General features: G+C 47.8%; 1 protein-coding gene across 4 annotated transcripts in view; it reads left to right on the top strand.

The window, feature by feature from the left end:
- Positions 1-21,771, top strand: part of CABLES1 (Cdk5 and Abl enzyme substrate 1) — a 113,061-nt gene that overhangs the window by 81,778 nt on the left and 9,512 nt on the right. For 3 of the 4 annotated variants that reach the window (XM_027068636.2, XM_027068635.2, XM_015080021.3), the window contains 3 exons: positions 8,143-8,239; positions 9,531-9,687; positions 10,830-10,933. In XM_027068636.2, coding sequence (XP_026924437.1) covers positions 8,143-8,239; positions 9,531-9,687; positions 10,830-10,933 — 358 coding nt within the window. Of the gene's footprint in view, positions 1-8,142; positions 8,240-9,530; positions 9,688-10,829; positions 10,934-11,212; positions 20,887-21,771 lie in introns of those variants that run through there. The other variant, XM_053206274.1, reaches the window with a different exon arrangement.

The raw sequence follows: 21,771 nt of genomic DNA on the forward strand, positions 1-21,771 counted from the left end.
CCCCTCCATTTGTGCCACCAGCCCTGTCCCCTGGACTGCTTTGCCATCACCATGGGGCCAGGAGCTGCAAAGGAATTTATGGGTTCAGAAGTAGAAAGCAGGAGGGGTGCCTGGGCGGCTCAGTAGATTAAGCTTCCAACTTCGGCTCAGGTCATGATCTTGCGGTTGGTGAGTTCCAGCCCCGCATCGGGCTCTGTGCTGACAGCTCAGAGCTTGGAGCCTGCTTTGGATTCTGTGTTTCTCTCTCTCTCTCTCTCTCTCTGCCCCTGCTCTCACACAAAATAAACATTAAAAAAAAATTTTTTTTTTTAAATGAAGTAGAAAGCGGGAGAGACTGTGAAAGACTGGAACAGCTTAGGAGTAAGGATCCTGGGGTCCTGAGAAGGAAAAGGAGGTTCACAGAGAGAGGTAGAAAGAATGCAAACTTGACCCCCTTTACAATGTCACTGAAGGTTAGTCCCAAATGAGGAAACCAAGAGGGAGACAGCTTTTTCCTATTTCTTCACCCTCTTTCACCCTCTGACCTGTTGCTCCTACAACCAGAGTTCTTGCTTTTACTATGGGGCTAGTTTGGTGACATTAGAGGCTAAAAGAGCATTGTGTGGGCAATCTCCATTTGTAACATCATGTCCATGGGAAAATACATTCCAAGTTCCAGATGGCCAACTCAAAGGCTTTGGAACACAATCCATTGGTGAGTGAGAGACTACAGGCATTGTATTGGGGGCCAGTGCCAGGACTATCTCTGTATATGGGGACTGACACAAATGCCCAGATGAACTTTATTTCCTGAAACATACAGACATCATTAGGTATTTCTGTATGTACAGATCTGATCAGGAGGTAGCAGTGAATCCAGTTAACTTGTGACTCAGGGTTATGTAAAATAATCAAAATAGATGATTCCAGCTTGATGATGATGTGTGTAGGAACGGACCCATTCATATAACCAGACCTGATTGAATGATAATCTCTGGATTCTCCTACAGATGTATCTGAGACCATGTGATAAAGCAAATGGCTTCCCAGTGGAGCACAAGGTATCTCTGGGAGCATGTTTTAAAATAGCAGTGCCCACGTGATATTTGCTTATGTCCTTAGTTTTTGTCATGGGGACATTTCAGATGAGGTCATCTTCTTGGGTCTGTTTCCTGAGCGTTGATTGTTTTGTGACATACAAAACCACTTCTTCTGAGAGAGGGCCTCCAAGCCTAAAAGCCTCCTCCCTGGCTCTGGCCTATCCCCCTCCTTCCTCCCTACCCAGTTTCCCCCAGAACATCTCTTTTCATTGTGGAAAATTACACACTCACAAATTGTGTTTCTTTGCTCACACCATATTCCCACACAGAGACATATTCTGGAATGAGCTCATGGATGAATCATGCCGTTATCCGGCTGTTTATAGGAGCTGCCATTAGACAAAGATTTTGGTGTAAGCTACATTAAGGCCCCTTCATTGTCTGCCAGTTACCCTTGGGGGATGGCTTATCGGTGAAGTGCTGAGTGTGAGGGGCAGGACTTGTAGACTAAAAGCTGCTTTGATTTTACTTTTTCCTGTCAGCCCTGGGCTTTGTTCCATTGACTCTGAACTATGGTGGTGTAACGTTCAGCTCTGCTACAAGTAAGCAGACTCAATCCAAGATGGCAGCTGTATTTTATCTGAAGAGGTGAGAAATAGGATTTCTTAAAAGATGATAAATGTTTTTATATCACAGGGTTCCAGCGGATGCATAATCTCTTAATTAAAATTAGCTCACAAGTGGTATTTCTTAATCCAGCTTTCAAGCTTTACTCTCTGCAGCAAATCTCTCTCTTTTTTAAAAGGATCTGGAAATCCTATTAATATTTAATTGGTTTTTAAATTATTTATGCATCAAAGTGTTCAACCTGTTGTTGTTCCTTAAAGAGCGAGTGCCCAGTGGTGCTTCTGTCTGGCATTACAAGGTCTCGAGTTTAGAGCGCCATTAGAGAAACGATCACAAGTGGAGGTTGGGCCATCTTGGAAGCTGGAAGCCCTGGAAGCTAGTTAATTGGATTACGCACACATTTCCACTTCCCAGGTGTTAAGTATTTAAATCATATCTTTTTTTATTAGGAGTAATATTGGCTTGCTAATCACATGCTCCTTTAGGAAAGGGCCTTAACCTTGAACTTCTTGTTACCTAACAAGGAATCTTGTTTGATCAGTTGCGTGCATTACTGCTTCATGAGCATCGGTAATGGGAGATCATTTTACCTGTTACACGGGATGAAATCAGGACTTGGGACATTGTGAGGTTAATAACAACCTAGGTAATCCCCTTTGGGCACCAGGATATCTAGATTGGCCATCTGCTCTGACCAGATGATTCCACAACTGCAAAATCACACTCATCCACTCTTTGCTGTGGGAGCCAAAACAGAGACAGGTCCAGGGGGTTTCCAACCACGAAGTCATAGGCTTTCGAGGAGAGCTACATTAAAAGAATTATGGGGCCATCCTGTGAAGAATAGGGCTCCACTCCACAAAGAACCAACCTATATTTCTGCCCCTTGCTGAAGGGTAGAACTGTTGCCTGGCTGTCTCCCCAAATGCATTTTCATCTTCTGTTTTTATCCCCTTCCCCATCTTCTGTGAGCCCCTGCCCTGTCCCCCCTTAAACCACCTCCCATCCACCCCCAGTGGCCAGACTTTGTAAGAAAACCTTTGTGCTGGGTTTTCAAAGTGTTGTCTGTTGCCTACAGCCTCTGCAAAAGAAACTTGAATGGATGAGAAATGAGCTCTTACAGCTAAGTAGGTCTGAGCTGTAGCGTCACCCAGGCCTGTGGAAGAGAAGAAAACAGACCCTTGCATTGTCCGTGGTTCCTCACCGCTGGCTCTGTTAGTGCGTCTGTCCAAATGAGATCCTTTCCTATGACCTAACTAACCATGTTCATCTCTGAATGCAAGCTACAGCATTTAAACCCTTAATGCACACAATTTTGGATAGTATCCATATAGGGTATTTGAACTTGTCTCTATTCCATTTTTAGAAGAAGGTGGAACATAAGTAAATTAATATTTGGACTCTGAATGTATCTGGGAAAAATAATCTTCTAGGCTTTTCAAAGAAACTGGAAAGTCCAACTTCAGTTTGCTTTTAATTACTTACAGCTGCAGCTCCGTGTTAATTCAGTTCTGTCTCCTGGTACTGGAGGGTTCATGCTGGCTTTTGAGCCAGACTGTTTTCATACACCATTTTAATGAGAATTTAGAACAATGATCTTAGAAAACATCAAGATTTTATCACTACTCCCCTAGGACTTTTGCCTAATTCTTTTTCACTGGAGTTCTTTACAGATTCTTTTTGGATGAACCAGCAACACTGTTCAGAGTTCCTTTTACAGAAAGGCAACTCTTCTTGGCTCCCCAAACACTGGGGCTTCCTGGGTCATAGGTCTCTCATTTGCTTCACGCTCACATGTGAGTCCTGAGCAGTTACTTTGTAAATTAGGTGGCACGATGTGAAATCGCTATGTACGTAGGTCAAAACGGGCAAGCAACAGCATTTTTGTATGGCTCATGTTAATACAAGATTTCAGCAACTCTTACGAGAGCACTTAGCTAAGGAACCTAGAGAAGTTTGTCAGCCTCTTTGTGAAAGCCGTCTTTTGTCAGTTGCCACGAGTCTTACTATATAGAAATTCAAAAGCCAGTAAAAGAAACCAACATATTGAAATCGCTTACATGAGATGTGGATGTCATGTTCCATGGACATGCCACTATGCAAGCAGATATGTACACGAGTGTGCTTCTAATTCAGTTCCACCAAAGTGGCAGTCCTGAAGTTAGCGACAACCTCATCTTGAACCTGAGCCAGAAAAAATGGGAAAGCATGCCCTCAACCGCTGCCGTGAAGCTATCAATTTTCTGGAGCGGTTGTGATATTACCATGTGGGTGAAGTTTTGTAGTTCAAAGGGAGCAGATAGGAGTGTACCAGATGTGGTGTGCAGGAAATGCCTCATTTCTTCTTTAAAAAAAAAAAAAAAAAAAAACTTAATATGAACAATTAGCCCATCCCCCACACCCCAAGGCTGAAAGGAAATTAAAACATAATTATCACTGGGCATCCTCCTTTCTCCCCACCAGGATGTGCAAAGGACCTAGAGTCTTTTGTAATGCCTCGGATTTGGGGAGCACCGCTGCTCATTGTTCGCAAATGTGCTTGGTGTTGCTGAAACCCTCATCACCCCGTCCCCGTGGCCTTCGAGGCAAAAGGATGTGCTGCTGTGTGCCCCACATATAACGTGCATCTGATCACAGCCAGGAGCCCAGTTCCCAAGGTGCTGGAGTGCAGGGTATGGGTCCCCTTTGAACTTGGGTCCCATAATCCTTTCCCTCCCCACTGAGGGTAATCCTGTGCTGGCTCCCATCTGCAGGGTCCCGCCTCTTTCCCACCCCTTCTGGGGACACCTGACACCATCTCTCCTCAGTGAGCTGGGGCCTGGGGAGTAAACATCCTGAGGCAGTGGCCAGGCCACTTGTGGGAAGGCTTACTTGGTCCAGTACTGGAGCTGCTAGCCATGTTCCTTTGCTAGCTAGCTATTTGAATTTAAATTAACTAAAATAAACAGTTCAGTTCCTCAGTCAACTCATCACACTTCAAGCACCCAGTTGCCACAGAGAGCTAGTGGCTACCGCATCAGACCACGCAGACAGGATGTTTCCCTCACTGTAGGAAGTGCTACTGGGCAGAGCTGGTCTACAGTGAGTAATGTGTGTTTTTTCTAGGAACAGTTGAGGTTGGATCTACTACTCTCCTGACTTGTTTTCCGACTCTGCTTGGCTTTGGTTATTGACAAAGGAGAATGGTAACAAGCAAAGGGTGGTGGGCAGGGATGGCTATGGTGAGCAGACTCACACACTCTCTAGAGATGGGTTCCTGTGGTTAGGTGTGGTGGGGCTTTGCCTGTTGCCCTTTCTCTCCCATGTTGTCCAGAGTGTCCTGAGGTATTGGAATAATCACCGGGTCTAAGAACCCCTGTTTAAATCTTTAAATGGGTTTTGGGATTTATCTCCTAAGAGGAATCTTGGATTTTATGTGAGCACATAAAATTTAATGTGTGTTATAGTTCCATTTCCCTTGGGGGTGGCATCAGCAAGGGGAGTGTGGTTTGAGTGTGGCTGGTTTGATTCTGTGAACTGGGATGTGTACGTACAGCAAGGAGGGGGCCCGCTGGCAAAGGCAAGGCTGTCCAGGGAATCAGGAGCCTGTGAGCAAATTGAGACTGATGTTAAGGGACATGATAGACACCCATGTCCCATGCCATCTGTATAAATGAGCACTGGTAAGACAGCAAAGAGCCAGACTGCCTGGCTTCTTAAGTCAATACTACACATCAGACATGGTGTAGACAGGATACAGTCATGGAATGAGCCTCTGTCCCTGCCTGCAGCCAGAGCACTCTTAAAATGGGCATGTTTTGTCATCCTCATTTCTTTCTGTTTTCTCACCCCATAAAGATAGGCCCTGCTTTTAAATTAGTTTCAGCCCTAAATAACATTCTCTGTCTGGCAAAATAGAAACAAGGAAACAGTTGTTTGGGAGTTGGGAATTTGAGGCACGTGCTTGCTGGGTTGTGCTTTGGGCAAGAAGGAAGTCCCGGAAGCGAGCTGTAGGTCCTTTAATAAGACACAAGGCGCTGCTGTCTTTGTACCCACTTGCCTCTTGGGCTGCCACAGCCATCCCTTCTCCTTGCCCACCATGGCTACTTTTGCCTTGTTACCTGGTTCAGGTTCTTGCTCTGTAGGCGTTTCCTTTTGTTAGTGCAGGCATCATCTCTGTCCATCGCTTCAGGAAGCCTGAGAGACAGCCTGGATGGCTCACGTAGGAGGCAGGGCGGAAGGGCAGGTGGTCTCTGGCGTGTGCCATCCCAAGGTCCTGGTGGCCTCGCTGAGCCCCACTCTGCTTCCACCTGCTTGCTTGGTCCTTCCAGCTGCTGATTTGAGGTCAGAGACTAGAATGCAGGTCACTGTTCGCTCGGCATGTTTATAAAGTGATGTGACTTAAATCATCCTGGACGCCTTGGCCCTCAGTGAGCATGCTCCCCCCCGCAGAGAAGGTGCCCCTGGGAAAAGGCAGGCACATCCCGAAAGGACTCCCATTGCTCAGAATATTTTTGGAGCTCAGGACGGGATGATGTGCACCTTCTGACAAAGTGTTTACAGTTCTGTATGTTAATGTCCTAATTCTGCACCATCCCTAAGGGGTGAGTTTGAGGTCTGAAATTACCCGAAGTGATTTACAGTCAAATCTGGTTAGTAGGGTATGAGGGTGGGAGGGGGCATTCTGATTCAAGCAACAGTGTTCAGAGCAAAAAAATATATATAAGTATAAAGCTTGAAGATTGGGAAGGTTGGTTATTTGCCTTTTTTTTTTTTTTGTAAGACTTTATCAATTTCCAAAGGGGCTCCAGAGAGTTTTGAACATGGCAATACCATGGCATCCCAAGGAGAGTACCTTTTATTCCTATTTTTATTCATATATATATATATATATATATATATTAATTTTTTCCCCCAATGTTTATTTCTGAGAGAGAGAGAGAGAGACAGACAGAACATGAGCAGGGGAGGGTCAGAGAGAATCCAAAGCAGGCTCCAGGCTCTGAGCTGTCAGTACAGAGACCGATGTGGGGCTCGAATGCACGAACTGTGAGATCACGACCTGAGCCGAAGTCAGACACCCAACTGACTGAGCCACCCAGGTACCCTGCAATATTTAAAAAATGCAATATTTGATGCAAATTTGGGCTCTTTCTTTTACAGCTGTTAATCACGCTTTCATTATAAGGTAGGGTTTTAGAGCTAGTGATTGCTCAGCTAAATCAGAAAATGCCTGTTTTCCTTCACAGAAGGGGATGTCTCTTGTCTCTCTTCCCCTCACTCACCCGGCTCCCTCTCTTTTTCTTTGATTTCTTGATCTTTGGCCTGGAGAGTCTTGCCTTTAACATTTTTCTCTTGCTTAGTTTGTGGAAGACAGCCCCTGAATATGGTGCTTCTCTCCAGGCCACACAGCAAGAACACTACCAGCCTGAGGTGGCTATGTATAACAAGCACCATAGACACAGAAACTGGAAGTCCTTCCCGAATGTGGCTGTGTTTTAGAATCCCGTGGGAAGTGTTTAAAACTGATACCCAGGTTGCACCCCATTCCAACTGAAACAGAATGTCTGTGGACGGGAGCCAGGCAGTGGTAGTTGGTCAGAGAACTCCAGGTGATTCTAATCTGCAGCCAAGTCTGAGGACTACTGTAAGGAGGGGGACTGACCTTGATAATGTGAGCAGTTAACGCCTGAGCATAACCACAGCCAGCTTGTCTCGCATCTTTTAGGCAATGTGATGTACTGGAAACAACACTGGATGCAAAACCAGTCTCTACAACATACTATCTTGTGTCTTGGCAAGCTACTTAACCTACTGTGGGCTTCGTCTTTCTCATCTATAAAATAAGATCGTAACAATACCTTATAATATCATTTTAAAGAATGAAAGATGGTGTGTGGAAGTCTTGGTAAATTGTGAAGTGCTGTATAAATGCTTGTTGTTAATACTGGAGATTAATTCTTTTACAGAAAAATACTCACTTCCTAGGTCCCTTGGTGAGATAGCTAGGGTGACTATGGTGGCATTAATTCCTTCATTAATGCAGTAATAATGAGAACTGTTTAGACACGAATTTATTAACTCCCATCTAAAAAAGGGGGTGGCAAGGAGAGGAGGTCTCCCCCAGCTTTAAAATGAATCCAGCAGCGGGAGCCCAAGAGAACCATTGTCCCACCATACCCAGAGATTGCTGTCTAGCTTCCGGTAAGATGACTCTCAGCAAAGGAGCCTTGTGCAGCAGAGAGGGACATCAGTAGTCCATCAGCTTCTGGAACTGACTTTCATCTTCAGGCTTTCTGTTTGATTGGATTTCATTTATGTCAAAGTGGATGAACCAAGGTAGAACTGTCCTCAGTATTGCTAATGGGCCTCAGAGGCAGGACAAAGGGACATGCTGTTGGCCAGGGACTGCTTGGTCATTTTTGTCAGTGTGACTGTGGTGTTGTGTATAGTAAACATCATCATGGCTCTTTTGGGTACACACCAAAGCATTTTTTCTTGGGCTTGTCCTCCCCAGGGATTTGAAGTTGGATGGAGGGAAACAGTCAACAGGTGCCGTGAGCTTGAAAGAGATCATTGGCCTTGAAGGCGTGGAGCTGGGAGCTGATGGGAAGGTAAGGCTTTCTGGCTTCCACCCAGCAGGTTTGTGCTGACACCCCCAGGGTTGGGAAGCAGAGGCAGCGTGACAGACCGGGACCCTTGCTCGTGGTGGAGGAGCCGAGTCTGGGGCCCCTTCCTGGTGGGTGATGCCAGCCCATCCCTGTTCCCCTAGCGTGCATGTGGAACCCTGCCTCCCCCCACCCCCGAGCCAGTGATGAAATAGCACATGTATTTCTCCTCCAGCACAGTTTATGATGGAATCCATGATACTGACCACTGTCTCAGACAAGCACACCTGTGCCTCTTCTGGAATGGAGTGACGGGTGGTTTGAACATGCATTAACTGATGCTGTCAGCCAGCAGCATTCTTGCTACTAGAAAGTTTGCGGGGGGGGGGGGGGGGGGAGGGCTTCCTGTGGTCCTGAGAAGCTGAGTCTGTCAACCATAGTGAGCACCTAGCAGGAAGGCTGTCACATTCCTCCCTGTCCACGACCCAGTGAGTGAGCTGCTGGGTGGAAGCCTGAGGAGTGAAGGTTGAAAGATGAAGTTGACCTTTTGGTGCTCGATCCAGGTGGTCTTTGTAAGCGCTTCAAAAGCCTGTTTGTGGAGACAGTGCAAGTATTTGGGGAAGCTATCTCAGGGTAGGTGAAGCTGCTGGGGCAGCACATGACCTCCCACAGCCCCTCTCCCGGAACAACTGGTCTCCACTGTGCCCAGACGACATCAGCCCCGAGCCACAAGTAGGAGTGCATGAGGTGCACTTTTCCAAGCAGGTGAAACAAAAAAACACTTGTTCCATCTCCATTCCTGAAGTTTGAGTGCTCACCTGGGAATGAGAGAGGTGAGCTAGAGACAAGCATCAGAGATCGCATCTGCCAAAAGAACATGCAGGAGGCCACAGCCCTTTTATCAGAGACTCTCGGAGCCTGATGTGTTTTGGAATTCCGTACTTGGTGGGTCATTAAAACTTGTGTGCTGTTCAGAAAAAAACAGCCATGTGTGGTATGTGCCTCCTGTATTACACAACATCCCAACAGCTTCTGGGATGGTTACCAAACACTAATATTTCTGTTATAGGACATGAGCATTCACCCAAAGTACAATAAATTTAAACTTTTACCTAGCCTTAAGTCAGTTGAGTTTAGGTTTTGGCACCAATAAATGCCAAAAACAGATTTCAGGTCTCCTTGGGTAGAGCTAAGAATATGGATGTGAACTTGGTGTGATAACTTAGCTTGGTCAGGATGCAAACCTAACATTGTCTGGGAATAATCCATTTTGTCCATTTTTATCTTCACCTTTTAGACTGTTTCTTACACCCAGTTTCTGTTACCCACAAATGCCTTCGGAGCCCGGAGAAATACCATAGACTCCACCTCCTCCTTCTCCCAGTTCCGTAACCTGAGCCACCGCAGCCTCTCCATAGGACGCGCAAGCAGCACCCAGGGGAGCCTCGACACAGGTAACCTTGGGCCAGGCTGGCCCCGGGCAGCACGTGGTGGAAGGTGCCTCGGTGCGCAGTGTGCGTGGGTCTCTCTGTGTGCAGACTGGAGGAAGCATGCCTCTGGAGCGTGAGCTCATCCCACGGGTGACATGACTTTTGGGCAGGCCTGATTTTAGGCCATGCGTGTAGCCATGCAGCCAGGCCATAGGGGGACCCCACCATTGAGATATTTCAGCCACTGACTCTCAAGCTCCCACAAGGAGAAATGCCATATGCTGTATCGTGCAGATATGGCTGGACCCACCCCGCTCCCTTCAGCCTCTCTCTACCACTCAGAGATAATCTACCAACTTATCTCAACCTGGTTCTTGCCTATATTTTCACAGTGTTCAGATTTGGCTTTTTCAATTAATGGGCCAGAAACACAGGATCAGGTGTGAGAACTTTGTGAGTCTCGTGGTGGGTGAACTAACATGGCCTGTGAAGGAAGGCTTGCTTGCTTCCAGCTTGGCCTCCACACCTCCGTAAGAAGTGAACAAGGGAGAAAACTGTATGAGGCAGTATTATTTCCACTCTTGGAGGAACTCCAGGTGAGCTAGAAGTTCCTCAGGCCTGCCCAGGTGCTGAGCTTGGCCATACTGTCCTGGTGTATCCACCGACTCTGGCCACGTACAGCTGTTTGCACTGGCGCCTGCTCTTGTCTGTGTTTGTACAGACATGGTGGCCTGCCTGGAGGCGCTCACACCACAAATGTGCTGCTCACATGGCACCACTGGAGTTACCAATTTGATCTGCAGGTTTAGCAAATGCATTTTTTTAGTGCCACATTTTGTGATCTCATTGTTTGCTGTATCTTTCACGCCCATTGAGGTTTTGTGCTCTCCCAGGTCAGGGAGATTCATACATAATTTTCTAAGGTGGAAAACCTGTCACAATGGAATGTTAAGTATTTGGTGAACCCTTTTGCAGGGGATACAGTTCATTGGCATGTAGAGACGTATCCTGCGGGTCAGAGTGTGCGATGTGACTCTGGGCTAAATGGCCTGAGGCCAGCCTTGCATCGGTGTAACTTTGTACTGGGCGTTTGCACTCCCCCTGTACCCCGCCTCTGCTTCTGAGAGTCTGGGGCCCCTATTGATCATTTTATGTGTGATCCTTAGGTAGTGACCTGGGAGACTTCACGGACTATGACCCAAATCTCCTGGATGACCCCCAGTGGCCTTGTGGCAAGCACAAGCGAGTTCTGATCTTTCCTTCATACATGGTGAGTAGCGGGGGAGAAACAGTCCGTTTTGCTCACCCCCTCTGCCTCTGAGGAGTAGCTTGGAGGTGGTATTCTCACCCTAACAGATGGCTGCTCTCTGGGGTAGCCAGCCCAAACGCTGGTTGGCCAGGGAAGCTTCTTGAGGTCTCCCCAGTGTGAGCTGCTTACGGAAGGACTAGCACGGGCTGGTCACCTGGCCTGTGTACACCACTTTGGCCCCCAGCTCGGTGCTGGGGACCTCACCTCTGAGGGGACACAACTGAGCTTATACATTCGTAGGCCCCGCTAGGGGAGGACCGGGCCCATCAAGCTCAGCTTTGTCTGGAGATCCATGGTGACTGGAGGCCTCCATGTGCACTCCGAGCAAACGTTTGGCACTGGGCTCCCGATGACAGAATTATCTCCTGGGAGAGTGAAGGTAGGGCGATGTGGGCGTTAAATGCAAAATCTTCCCTTGCCATTTTTACTTCATGGACTCTTCCTGTTTTTCCCTTTGTGTAATTTCGGTTTCTGCTTTTGGCTGACCACCATTTCCCACCACTTGGGCTGCCGTTTCTCCAGACACCAGTGGGGCCTGATGGGGTCGTGTGTCCTTTCTTGGGGCGGACTTGCCCCAGCTCAGCGGCCGGCAGATCCTGGGCAGCTGTGGGAGGAGGAGAGAGCTGAGCTTGTGGGAAACCTGCCACACCAGGCCTGCCACACACATCGGGTGGGAGAGCACTGACCCGGAATGCCCCTGCTGCCTCCCTGATGGGCCCAGATGGGGCGGGCACAGTTCACAACACCCGGCTCTGGTTCCCTTGTTCCTCCACCACCCTTGTCGCTCTCCACGGCCTTAACTTTGGGAGCGAGCAGAGGGTCCTTCTTCTGTTTTGGGCTCATGTGTCTGTAAAAGCAAGGGCCGGGAGCCCATTTACTGAACGAGCCCCTGCACACGCGCTCTGAGCTGAGAGTTCTCAGCAGTGGCATTCCACGCTCCAGCCTCTCCTTCTCCCCTGAACATTTGGCAAGTGGCTGACATCAGAGGAACAGCAGGCAGAACTCGGGACCTTGCCGGTGGCTTTCCAGCATATATCCTATTCTAATACGCTGTGCTGAGTCTGAATGAATTACCAGAGGTGCTTAGTTTAAAATTGCCTGTTTCTTACTCTCCCATCCTCTTCCCCCACCTCCTAAACACAGAAAGCAAGACCAGAGCCATGTGTAATTTTTATTCCACTCTATGACCTGTTAAGATTATATACTACTTGGGGCACCTGGATGTTCAGTTGGTTGAGCATCTGACTCTTGATTTCGGCTCAGATCACGATCTCACGGTTCATGGGATAGAGCCCCATGTTGGCTCTGTGCTTAGAGCGCAGAGCCTCCTTGGGATTCTCTCTTCTCTATTTCTGCTCCTCCCCCATGCTCACACTCTTTCTAAAAATAAACTTAAAAAAAAAAAGATGATTTACTTCTTTCACAAAGCCAGAGTTTATTCATGTAAGCTAGCCCACAAGTGTGTAATAAATTATCAGAATCACCACCCTAATGTTAAGGAGGGAGCAACTGAAACGTCATGGCTTGTGTAAGACTAAGATTCTTTATGTTCACTGCTTTTTATTCACTAAGTGACGGGGCTGGAAACTGTGGTTCGGGGAGTTTGAGTGAGGCTGTCATAGTTGCCAGACAGGAAGTGGGGGCCGAGGCTAGAACTCCTGGCTTGGTCCTCTTCTCACTTGGCCCGTGACCCCCATGTCCCTCAGCAGTCAGTGGCAGAACTGCTGACCTTGGGGTAGGGCATGAAAATAGTTCTTTGGGCCAACAGGTTACCAGATTTCTAGGTAACCAAGAGAATAAGAGGGGGGCACTATTTTTGATTGACCTTGGGGTTTGGTAGGAAGCTCTTCTCTAGATCATGTTCTGTCTAGTGATAACATTGACCTTTCCTTCTACAGGCCTGGTGTCAGGCTGGTACTACATCTTCTTTTCTTTAAATGATTTCACTGTGAGCTTTAAGGTTCTGGGCCATAGTCTACATTTGCGTGCCTGTGCACACAGATGATTTTTCGTCCTTGGACGGTGTGCCAGATGATTCGCCAAGTCAGCATATACGTCCTATCCTCCTTGTTTTATGTTCCCAACTGGCTCATTTTTCATTTCACCACGCTGAATCTACAGCCTGTGCTTCCTGTAACAGTACACGTTTTAGAGAACGAAATTGCTTGTGAGCCGCATTTCCTAGTCAGCTCCATAAGATGTACGTCTCCTACTCTGGCCACAGATATTGGTACTTTGATAAAATGTGGGGCATTTGCTTTCCAGCATAGTCCTCTATCACTGATGTGCAGGTCGTGTGTTACAAAGAGCCTCAGACTGGCTCCCAGGAAACTTCCTGTTTAGAAGCAGGCATGGAATAGAGCTGTTTCACATGCAGCGAACTTGCACGAGTAAGTGCGAGCGTTTTGTTTTTGATTCGTGTTGGTTTGCTTGAACTCATAGAATTTGTCCAATTCAGCCAATGACTGAGGCCCTACTATGTGTCAGGCCAGGTGCTCCCTTACATAGTGTTTTTGTCAACCTTCTAGTGGGTGGGGAAGTCAGACAGTGAACAAGTAGACAAGTCACTGCAGTCAGGAGGAGGGTGAAGAAAAGTGGTTAGGAGATGATGGGGGCAGGGTTGGGGGGTGGAGGTTGGAGGCCGGCCTGTAGGAAGGCTCCCCTGAGGACATAGCATTGAAGGGGAGTGTGAGGGGTAAGAAGGAGCAGCCTTGCCAGGCCTTGGTGGGAGGGGCCCATGCACAAGACTGTCATGTGAAGGGGTGGAAGAGAGCGAGTGTATAAAATCAAGATTTTTAACAGTAAAAGTCACTGTCCTTCCCTCTACGCACATGCACATACATGTACATTCCCACACACGCACAGGTGGAGAAGGCAGGCCCATAGAATGATGATCCTGACAGACGTTCGATACCTACTCGACCCCGAGCACAGGGAACTGTGCTTGTAATAGGCTCTGGCTACCAGGTTAGACAGAGGTATAGGGTTACTTGACCCAGGCTGTTGAAAACCTTCTTTGAGGGTCTGAGGCACATCTTGGCCTGTAGGTGGGTGTGAGGCCCTCTGTGTAGACAAACCCAGCCTTGGAGCTTTCCTCTTGGGATGTGAACCCTCATCATTGGCAGGGCACCCCCGGCGGGTGGACGTCAGACCTGTACAAAGTCTGTGCACCCCGGCTCCTCTCTCCCCTCTCTGGGGCTTCCTGTAGTGGCCTTTGCTGGAAGATGCCCATCTCCCTTAATACTCCCAAGGCCTGTGGGGTCCTGCTGCCTATGCTTATCTCCCTGAGGTCCCCAGGGCAGCTCAGGTGAGGCCAGCCCAGCAGAGGCCTCAGGAGAGCCAGGGACTGTTGTCCAGTGTTTTGGAGTGTTCTGTTTCTGTGGAAATTCAGGGTCTGAAATGTTTGTGTGGCCTCTGCAGAATCAGGCAGCCTTGAAAGTGATGAGCTAAACCTTTCACCCCATCACATCCAGTGGCAGCCATTAACTTTTTTTCTCTTTTCATATGGAGGTGTAATTTACATGTGATCAAATGTACACATTTTAAATGTACAGTTACATGATTTTTGTAACCTCTACTTTAATGGAGATATAACATTTCTTTCCCCTTAGTTCCCTCCTCTCCATCCTGTTCTCCCTCCCACCTGTTCCTGGCAAGGCAGCTGCTTTTTTTTTTTTTTTTTTTTTAACGTTTATTTACTTTTGAGAGACACAGAGAGGCAGAGCATGAGCAGAGGAGGGGGAGAGAGAGAGAGAGATACAGAAACCAAAGCAGGCTCTAGGCTCTGAGCTGTTGGTTAGCACAGAGCCTGACACGGGGCTCAAACTCACAAACTGCGAGACCATGACCTGAGCTGAAGTCGGAAGCTCAACCGACTGAGCCACCCAAGTGCCCCTAGGCAACTGCTCTTTTGACTTCTGTCACCATAAACTAGTTTGCCTACTCTGGCACTTTAAATAAGTGGAATCATATACTATGTGCTTTTTTTTTGGGCCCATCTTCTTTCATACGATTTAATAGGTGAGATTCACTCATGTTGCAGGTGTCAGTAGTTTGTTTTTTTTTAATTGCTGAGTAGGATTCTATTGTATGGGTATACCATAGTTTCCAGTTTGGAGGCACTATGAATATTGCAGCTATGAACATTCTTCTACAGGTCTTTGGTGGACATATATTTTCATTTCTCTTGGACAGATAAATACCTAAGAGTAGGCTTTCTGAGTCATTATGTAGGTGATGTTAACGAGCCGGGATGTAGTTGGACATATATTTTCATTCCTGTGTGTTCTAAGTGTGATATAAAAAGGCCGCTTGTGTTGCCACAGTTGGGACATGTCTTAAAGTGGAAGCGTTCCAGAGGCAAACAATTCCCTGAGGCCTAGAAAGAAGCCTGTTACATACAAAGTTTAAGTGGCACCTCTTTAAAACTGGCCTCACACATAGACTTAGGTTGGTTTTTAACCTTGATGTACGCAGGTCACTTCCACTATTAGCCACCGTGAAAGGGCAAAGGGAAAATTTTGAAGTAAAGAAAAAAAGATTCCTGGGGCAGGTCTGGAAACCAAGTCTCAGCTACAAGTAGGGCCTGTGGTTTTGGCCCTAAAGTTTCTAGACGGTGACCACAGAATAGGAAAGTATGTTGAGCCTCCTGGCTGCATGTGGGTTCTCACAGGGCCTTAGCTTAATGATGGTGTTTCTCAGTGTGGTGAGGGCAGCCGTGAGGCCTCGAGTCAGAAGCAGGGGCTTCCTGCCTTATGTGCCGCCTGGCCTGTCATTAAAGTTTCACCAGAGAGTGGTTGTTTATCATTAGAACCTGGCAGCTGAAGTCAGTAGTGGTTTTGTTTTTTCTTCCCTTTTTGGGTGTGGAGAGCAATTAAGAGGAGAAAGTAGGCAAAAGAGCTGACTGAGCTAGTGCCAACAGAGTTAAGGTTATTTGAATGGATTTCTGGATCCTTTTCCTTTCTCAGGAAGAAGTCCCTCTCGACCTGTTCTGACAGCAGAAAAAAAAAAAAACGGCTAATAACCTTTACGATATCTATATCATTCTTGAGAGGACACCTCTTGGATTGATCTTCTTGATAAAGTGCCTATGCTTGTATTTACTTAATATTACAGTCTAAATACTCCTAGAAAAACCCCTCCTTCCTACCCCCAGACCTCCCCAGTGTTGTGGGAATGTGTCCTAGAACTTTTTCCGCACAGTAGGAAATGCTGAGCAGTGGATAATAAAGACTCAACCAAAGGAAGATGAATTCAGCCTTCTGTGTGGCAGGCAGTTGGCCCAGCTTTCCCTCACTGTATGTCTTTTTCACCACAAGCTGTCTTGATTTCCTACTTACCTGTCTGCAGTGTGGGTTTATAGAGAAGATGAAGTAGCTTGAGCCCCAGGGGCTCCTCCCTGTAAGGCCCTCAGGTTTCAAGGTGCTTTAAAAGCTCCTTCAATTCAGGAGACCCTCATTAGGAAAAGTAATGTGTCATTACAATAACCAAAGTGCTAGTCCTTTCTGGAGACTTGGAAGGGCTTTAGAGCTTCCCCAGCTCCAGGGAAAATCTGTCAGGCACCTGCACAGAAGCTGAGCAGTGGGATCTTTGTCCCACAGCTTTTGATGCAAGTGTTAAAATACAACTATTTTTTTTTTTATTTTGAGAAAGCCCACACATAAGGTGGGAAGAGGGGCAGAATGGGGGGTTGGAGAGAATCTTAAGCAGGCTCCACCCGACTGAGTCACCCAGGTGCCCCAAAATAAAATGCCTTTTTAAATGCCCTATTGCATTATGTGGTGCATTTTGTGTTTTGGTTTTAGGGTTTTTTTGGGAGGAAGGGGTTGTGTGTGACAGCTTTATTGGATGTAATTCACATATCCTACGATTCACTTTTTTTTAAATGTTCAGGGGTGTCTGGCTCAGTCTGTGGAACATGCTACTCTTGACCTTGGGATTGTAAATTCAAGCCCCATGTTGGGCGTAGAGCCTACTAAAATATAAAAATTAAATAAAGTGTACAATTAAGTGGTTTTTAGAATATTCACAAAGTTGTGTAGCCATCACCATAATCAGTTTCAGGACATTTTCATCATCCTCAAAAGAAGCCCCTGTACCTCCACCCCCTGAGCCCTGGGCAACCACTAATCTACTTTCTGTGTCTGGACACTTGTCTATTCTGGACATTTCATAAAAACGGAATCATATACCATGTGGCCTTTTATGTCTGGCTTTTACTTGGATAATGTTTTCAGCATGTATCCATGCTGTAGCATGCATCAGTATTGTGGTTTTCTTTTAATCTTTTTTTTTCTTATAAAAATAATGCAAAATGAAATACTAGCTTTACATTTTACCAAGATGTAGCATCTGCTTCCTTTCTATGTGTTTATTTCAGGTTTAGTGCCCATTTTGTGATCTCTTTTTTCCTAAGGTTTATTTATTTTGAGAGAGTGAGTATGAGCAGGGAAGGGGGAGAGAGAGAATCCTAATCTCCAGCATGGAGCCTGCTGGGAATTCTCTCTCCCTATGTTTCTGCCCCGCAGACACTCTCGCTCACTCTCAAAATAAATAAAACATTTTAAAAAATAGTAAAAGTGCATCCAAATACATTATGTATGTGTGTGAACTTAAAGCCACACCTACCCAGTGTCCTCTCAGGTGAGTGGACTCTAGAAGTTTCTATAGGACCATATAAGTATTTGACAAATACCTGAAGCTCTATGCCTACCTTGCCCTTCCTGGCAAATCCATGTAAGAGTGTAACCCTGAAGCAAAAGCAGTTTTCCTGTGGTTTCTCTCCTTGATTTGCAAACGGTTTCATTTTGGTGAGGGAAATTGAAGAGCTGCTCCCCTAAGGGGAAGGGAGGGAGAGTAAATCCGGGATTATGTATTTGGAATCCGATGGGTAGAAATAGCAACAAATGCTGCCCGGGGCTGCGAAGGCCCTCTGCTCATTCCCATAGTTTTCCTTGTGATTTACTGTCCTCTTAGGGAAAAGGAAAAATGCGTAGAAGAGCTGAAATGCACAGCAGTTCGTGGTTAGATTGATCTAGGTGAGGGCCACCACTCTGCTTAATTACCTTAGCGAGCACAGAACATCTGCTTCCCAGTGCCCTGCTGAGCTCGGAGCGCCGATGGACAGGGGACAAGTGCAGTCAGGCAGGATAGCCCCGGCCGTGCAGTGGCTGTTGGTGTTGGAAGGAGCTTGCAGAGATCACTGCCCGATACCCATCCTTTGGAATGTTCTGCCCCCAGGGGATCCTGTGACCCAGAGGGGAACCTTAGCAGAGTCTACAGCAAGCCCACATCTGTTCAGAGCTGCTTGTAAGAATGCTTGGAGAGATGTGCACGGCAGGAGGATAGAGAAGGAAGGAGAAAGTTCTCAGGTTCAAAATGGAAGCACCTTTTATATTGTTTCTATTGAAACCAGACCAGCTCTGAGCCCCTCTTTGTTCTCCGGCATTGTCATTGGGGTACATGTACCCCCCACACACACCTGCCTGCCTTGCCTGCCTCTACTGTCTCCCGTTGCATCCAACCCCACTGTGAGGCCCCCACTGCACAGCTCTGTGACTGGTGCTATGGGCCAGGTGCGGGTCAAGGTCATTTCCTTCTCTCCTAACATAAGTCAATCTCTGTTTTTTTTTAAAAAGCAAAAGGTGTCTCAGTATGTCCACAATAGATATGGTAGACTTTTCCAGCTAGATGACTAAGTTCTGGCCTTACCATCTTTTCTTGTCATCTCAGAAGGGAGCCGTGGTGTCAGCCCCCCACTGAGCCTTCCTGACTGTGCCTCCTATCTCAAGCAGGCCAGTCCCCTTCCGAACTGCGTCTCAGGACATTCTGCGTCTGGGATAGTCTCCTCCCAGCTGACCTTCCTCTCTTCCCTTTTATGTGGCTGTGCACACACAGCTTCCTTGCAGCCAGGCAGCTGCACGAAAGTGCACTGAAGCTACCTCTTATCCCAAGAGTGGAATGGCCCTCTCTGCAAAATTGCAAGCACCACAGGGCTGGAGCTGTCTGCCTGCCATGCAGCCTGTCCCAGCTGTCAGCCTCTGCAGTGGGCCACAAGGAGCCCTACGTCTGGCAAATCCTATGGCCTAGAATTAGGTGGCATGGAAAACAGTGGTCACTTGGTCTGTCCCAGACCAGGAAGGAACCACAGCCTGGTTATTAGCACTTTGATTTGTAGTGATGTGTGCTGGCAAAACCTGGGCATTGGGAGTCTTTACACAGTTAGACTCGTAGGAGAGCTGGTACGTAGCACTGGCCTCACTTTTAATTCATTGTCTCTCAAGCCAGAAGGAATGAGTAACTACCCCGTGCCCATATCTCAGCCTCCAGTACTGCCACCTTCACTCACCTCTGTCACTGGAAGGAGGAGAGGTGCCTTCCAGGTGGTCAGGAGGTCCAGCCTATCAAAATCTCTTATGGCCCCCCAAGACAGATAGGACCACGCAGTGGAACTGTGGCTGCTGTATTCCAGAGAGTGGTTCTCACTGGGAACTGGAGCTGAAGACAGCAAGGACTGTCATCTCTGGAAACTGCCTGACATAGCGGCCCTGGGCTCAGGGTGATTTGCCCAATACACAGAGTCTGGTCCATGCGGGGCCAGTATGGGGCAGTGGGCTCAAGGGTGCAGCATGTAAGGGTCTGGAAGCAGAGGGTCACTTTGGGGGCTTCCCATTCAGCTGCCCTGATTGTGTACCCCAAGCAGTTGAATTTGAGCCTTACAGATGGCCAGTTGCCCTGCAGCTGTTGACATAAAGCAGATGATGGAGAAGCCAGAAGAAGAAACTGAAGCAGAGAACACTTAGCAGTTTCACAGAATCCTGGGGTTCTGGCTCCAGAGTTTGTGATCTTCTCCCACAGAGCCACAGCTCAGAAAAAGAGACAAAAGTAAGACCGAAGAGAGAGCCATGGAAAGTACTCCCTCAGACTGAGGCCAAGGCCAACAAACACCTCCTGCCTGGGTCAGAGCTAAGGCCAGTGGGGGCAGCTACATCCAGCCTGGGAAGAACAGAGAGGCTGTGTAGCAGCACCATTATGAGCAAGCGCCACTGCTCTGGCTTGAATGGTGTCCCCAAAAAACAGGTTGAGGTCCTAACCCCTAGTACCTCAAACTGTGACCTCATTTAGAAATAGAGTGTTTGCAGATATAAACTAGTTAAGATGAAGTTGTACTGGAGTAAGGTGGGCCCTAATCCAACACGACTTGGTGTCTTTATAAACAGAGATAGAGGACAGCCATGTGAACACCGACACATGGGGAGGACCCCATGTGATGATCGGCAGAGACTACAGCGACACATGTACAAGCCAGAGGATGCCTGGGACTACCAGAAGCTAGGAGGGAGCAAGGAAGGATTCTAGCCATAGTCTTAGAAGGAACAGAACTCATCTGACACCTAAATGTCAGACTTCTAGCCTCCAGAACTGAGACCATAAATTTCTGTTATTTAAGCCTCGCAGTTGATGGTGCTTGGTTACAGCAGCCACAGGAAACTAATGCAACCACTTTTGCATTCTCAGTCCGCCTAGGTGCTCAGATACGTCCACAATTTACCACCACCATCCTACCAGTCTTGAGTCTTGGAGGCATTTCAGCGCCCCTGAAGCCAGCCTGCCTCACCGCCATCCATGTAAGCAAGTGAACTGAAATGGTGGTGTCATTGGGCACCTGCTTCAGGTGTGGCAGCAGGAAGCCTCCAGGAGTCCGTATGCCCATCCCCTTCCCCAGATTCCCTTGGACTTGTCAGAGCAGCCACCCTGGAAATGCTGGGCCCAGCTCTCTCATGTTTATCCCGTACCTTCCCTCTCCACACTATCCTGGAGGCTGCCAACCACTTGGAGGTCAGGAAATGACACAGGTGGAGGTTTGCAGAGATCCCCCACCCCAAAATGCACCATATCTACTTTAGAAAAGACCCAAAGAGTAGCCCAGTGACGGCCAAATAATAAGCGGAGGACCAGGCTGCCAGTAGGCTTTCCACTCCGTGCTGGGGGAACAGTGGCAAGGGCACAGCCATATGGCTGGAAACTCCACCAGGGTGATGGAGTGCCGCTTCTACAGCTCTAGGAGATGAACTCGAGGGCTTGGCCATCCCTGTGGCTGCCGTGTGCTGCCCTCACTAGGGGACAGGCACTGGTCGGGGGATTCACAGCATCAGCTCACTGGCCCTCCCCCTGCCCGCCCCCCCCATCTCCAGGGCCAGCCTTGAAATAAATGCACATGTCTATTTCTCCTGCCCTCAGGAAAAGTAGTTCCCTGCTCTGTACCCTAAGAGCTAGGACACGGCTGCTTGTGAAAACAAGAGTGTCCCCTGAAAGGACTGGGCCCAGGGCTGCAGGCTGAGTGGGGTTCTTGGTCTTCATGGGGTCCTTCTAAAGTTAGGACTGGTCAGGAAGTGGTGTGTGAGGGCCCGGGGCAAGACTCAGTGCCCCAGGGAACTGAGGACATTGGGGCCTTTAGAGGACTCAGCAGCTCTGCCCTTACCCCATGTAGTGTGTGCATCAGTTATGGTTCAACTACGAAGAAGAGCATCCTTGTGAGCTAGTTTACAAAGAAAAGGATTTATCACAGGACACTAAACAGCTTCTAGAATCACTGTGGAGGCTGACAAGACAACCTAAGCTGGGATTTCAGGAATGATCCTGAGCCCACTCTGCAGAGCCAGGCCAGCAGGGGAGCTGCGCCTTGCCTCATCCTTGATAGCACCCCCACACACACCCCGCAGTTGCTGGTTGGGAAGCTATACCAGCTGCTGGTTTCAGGCATGGTGGTGTTTCCACCTCTAGGAAGCTGCCACTGCACC

The sequence above is a fragment of the Acinonyx jubatus genome, chromosome D3 (assembly GCF_027475565.1).
Source record: "Acinonyx jubatus isolate Ajub_Pintada_27869175 chromosome D3, VMU_Ajub_asm_v1.0, whole genome shotgun sequence".
Lineage (NCBI taxonomy): Eukaryota > Metazoa > Chordata > Mammalia > Carnivora > Felidae > Acinonyx > Acinonyx jubatus.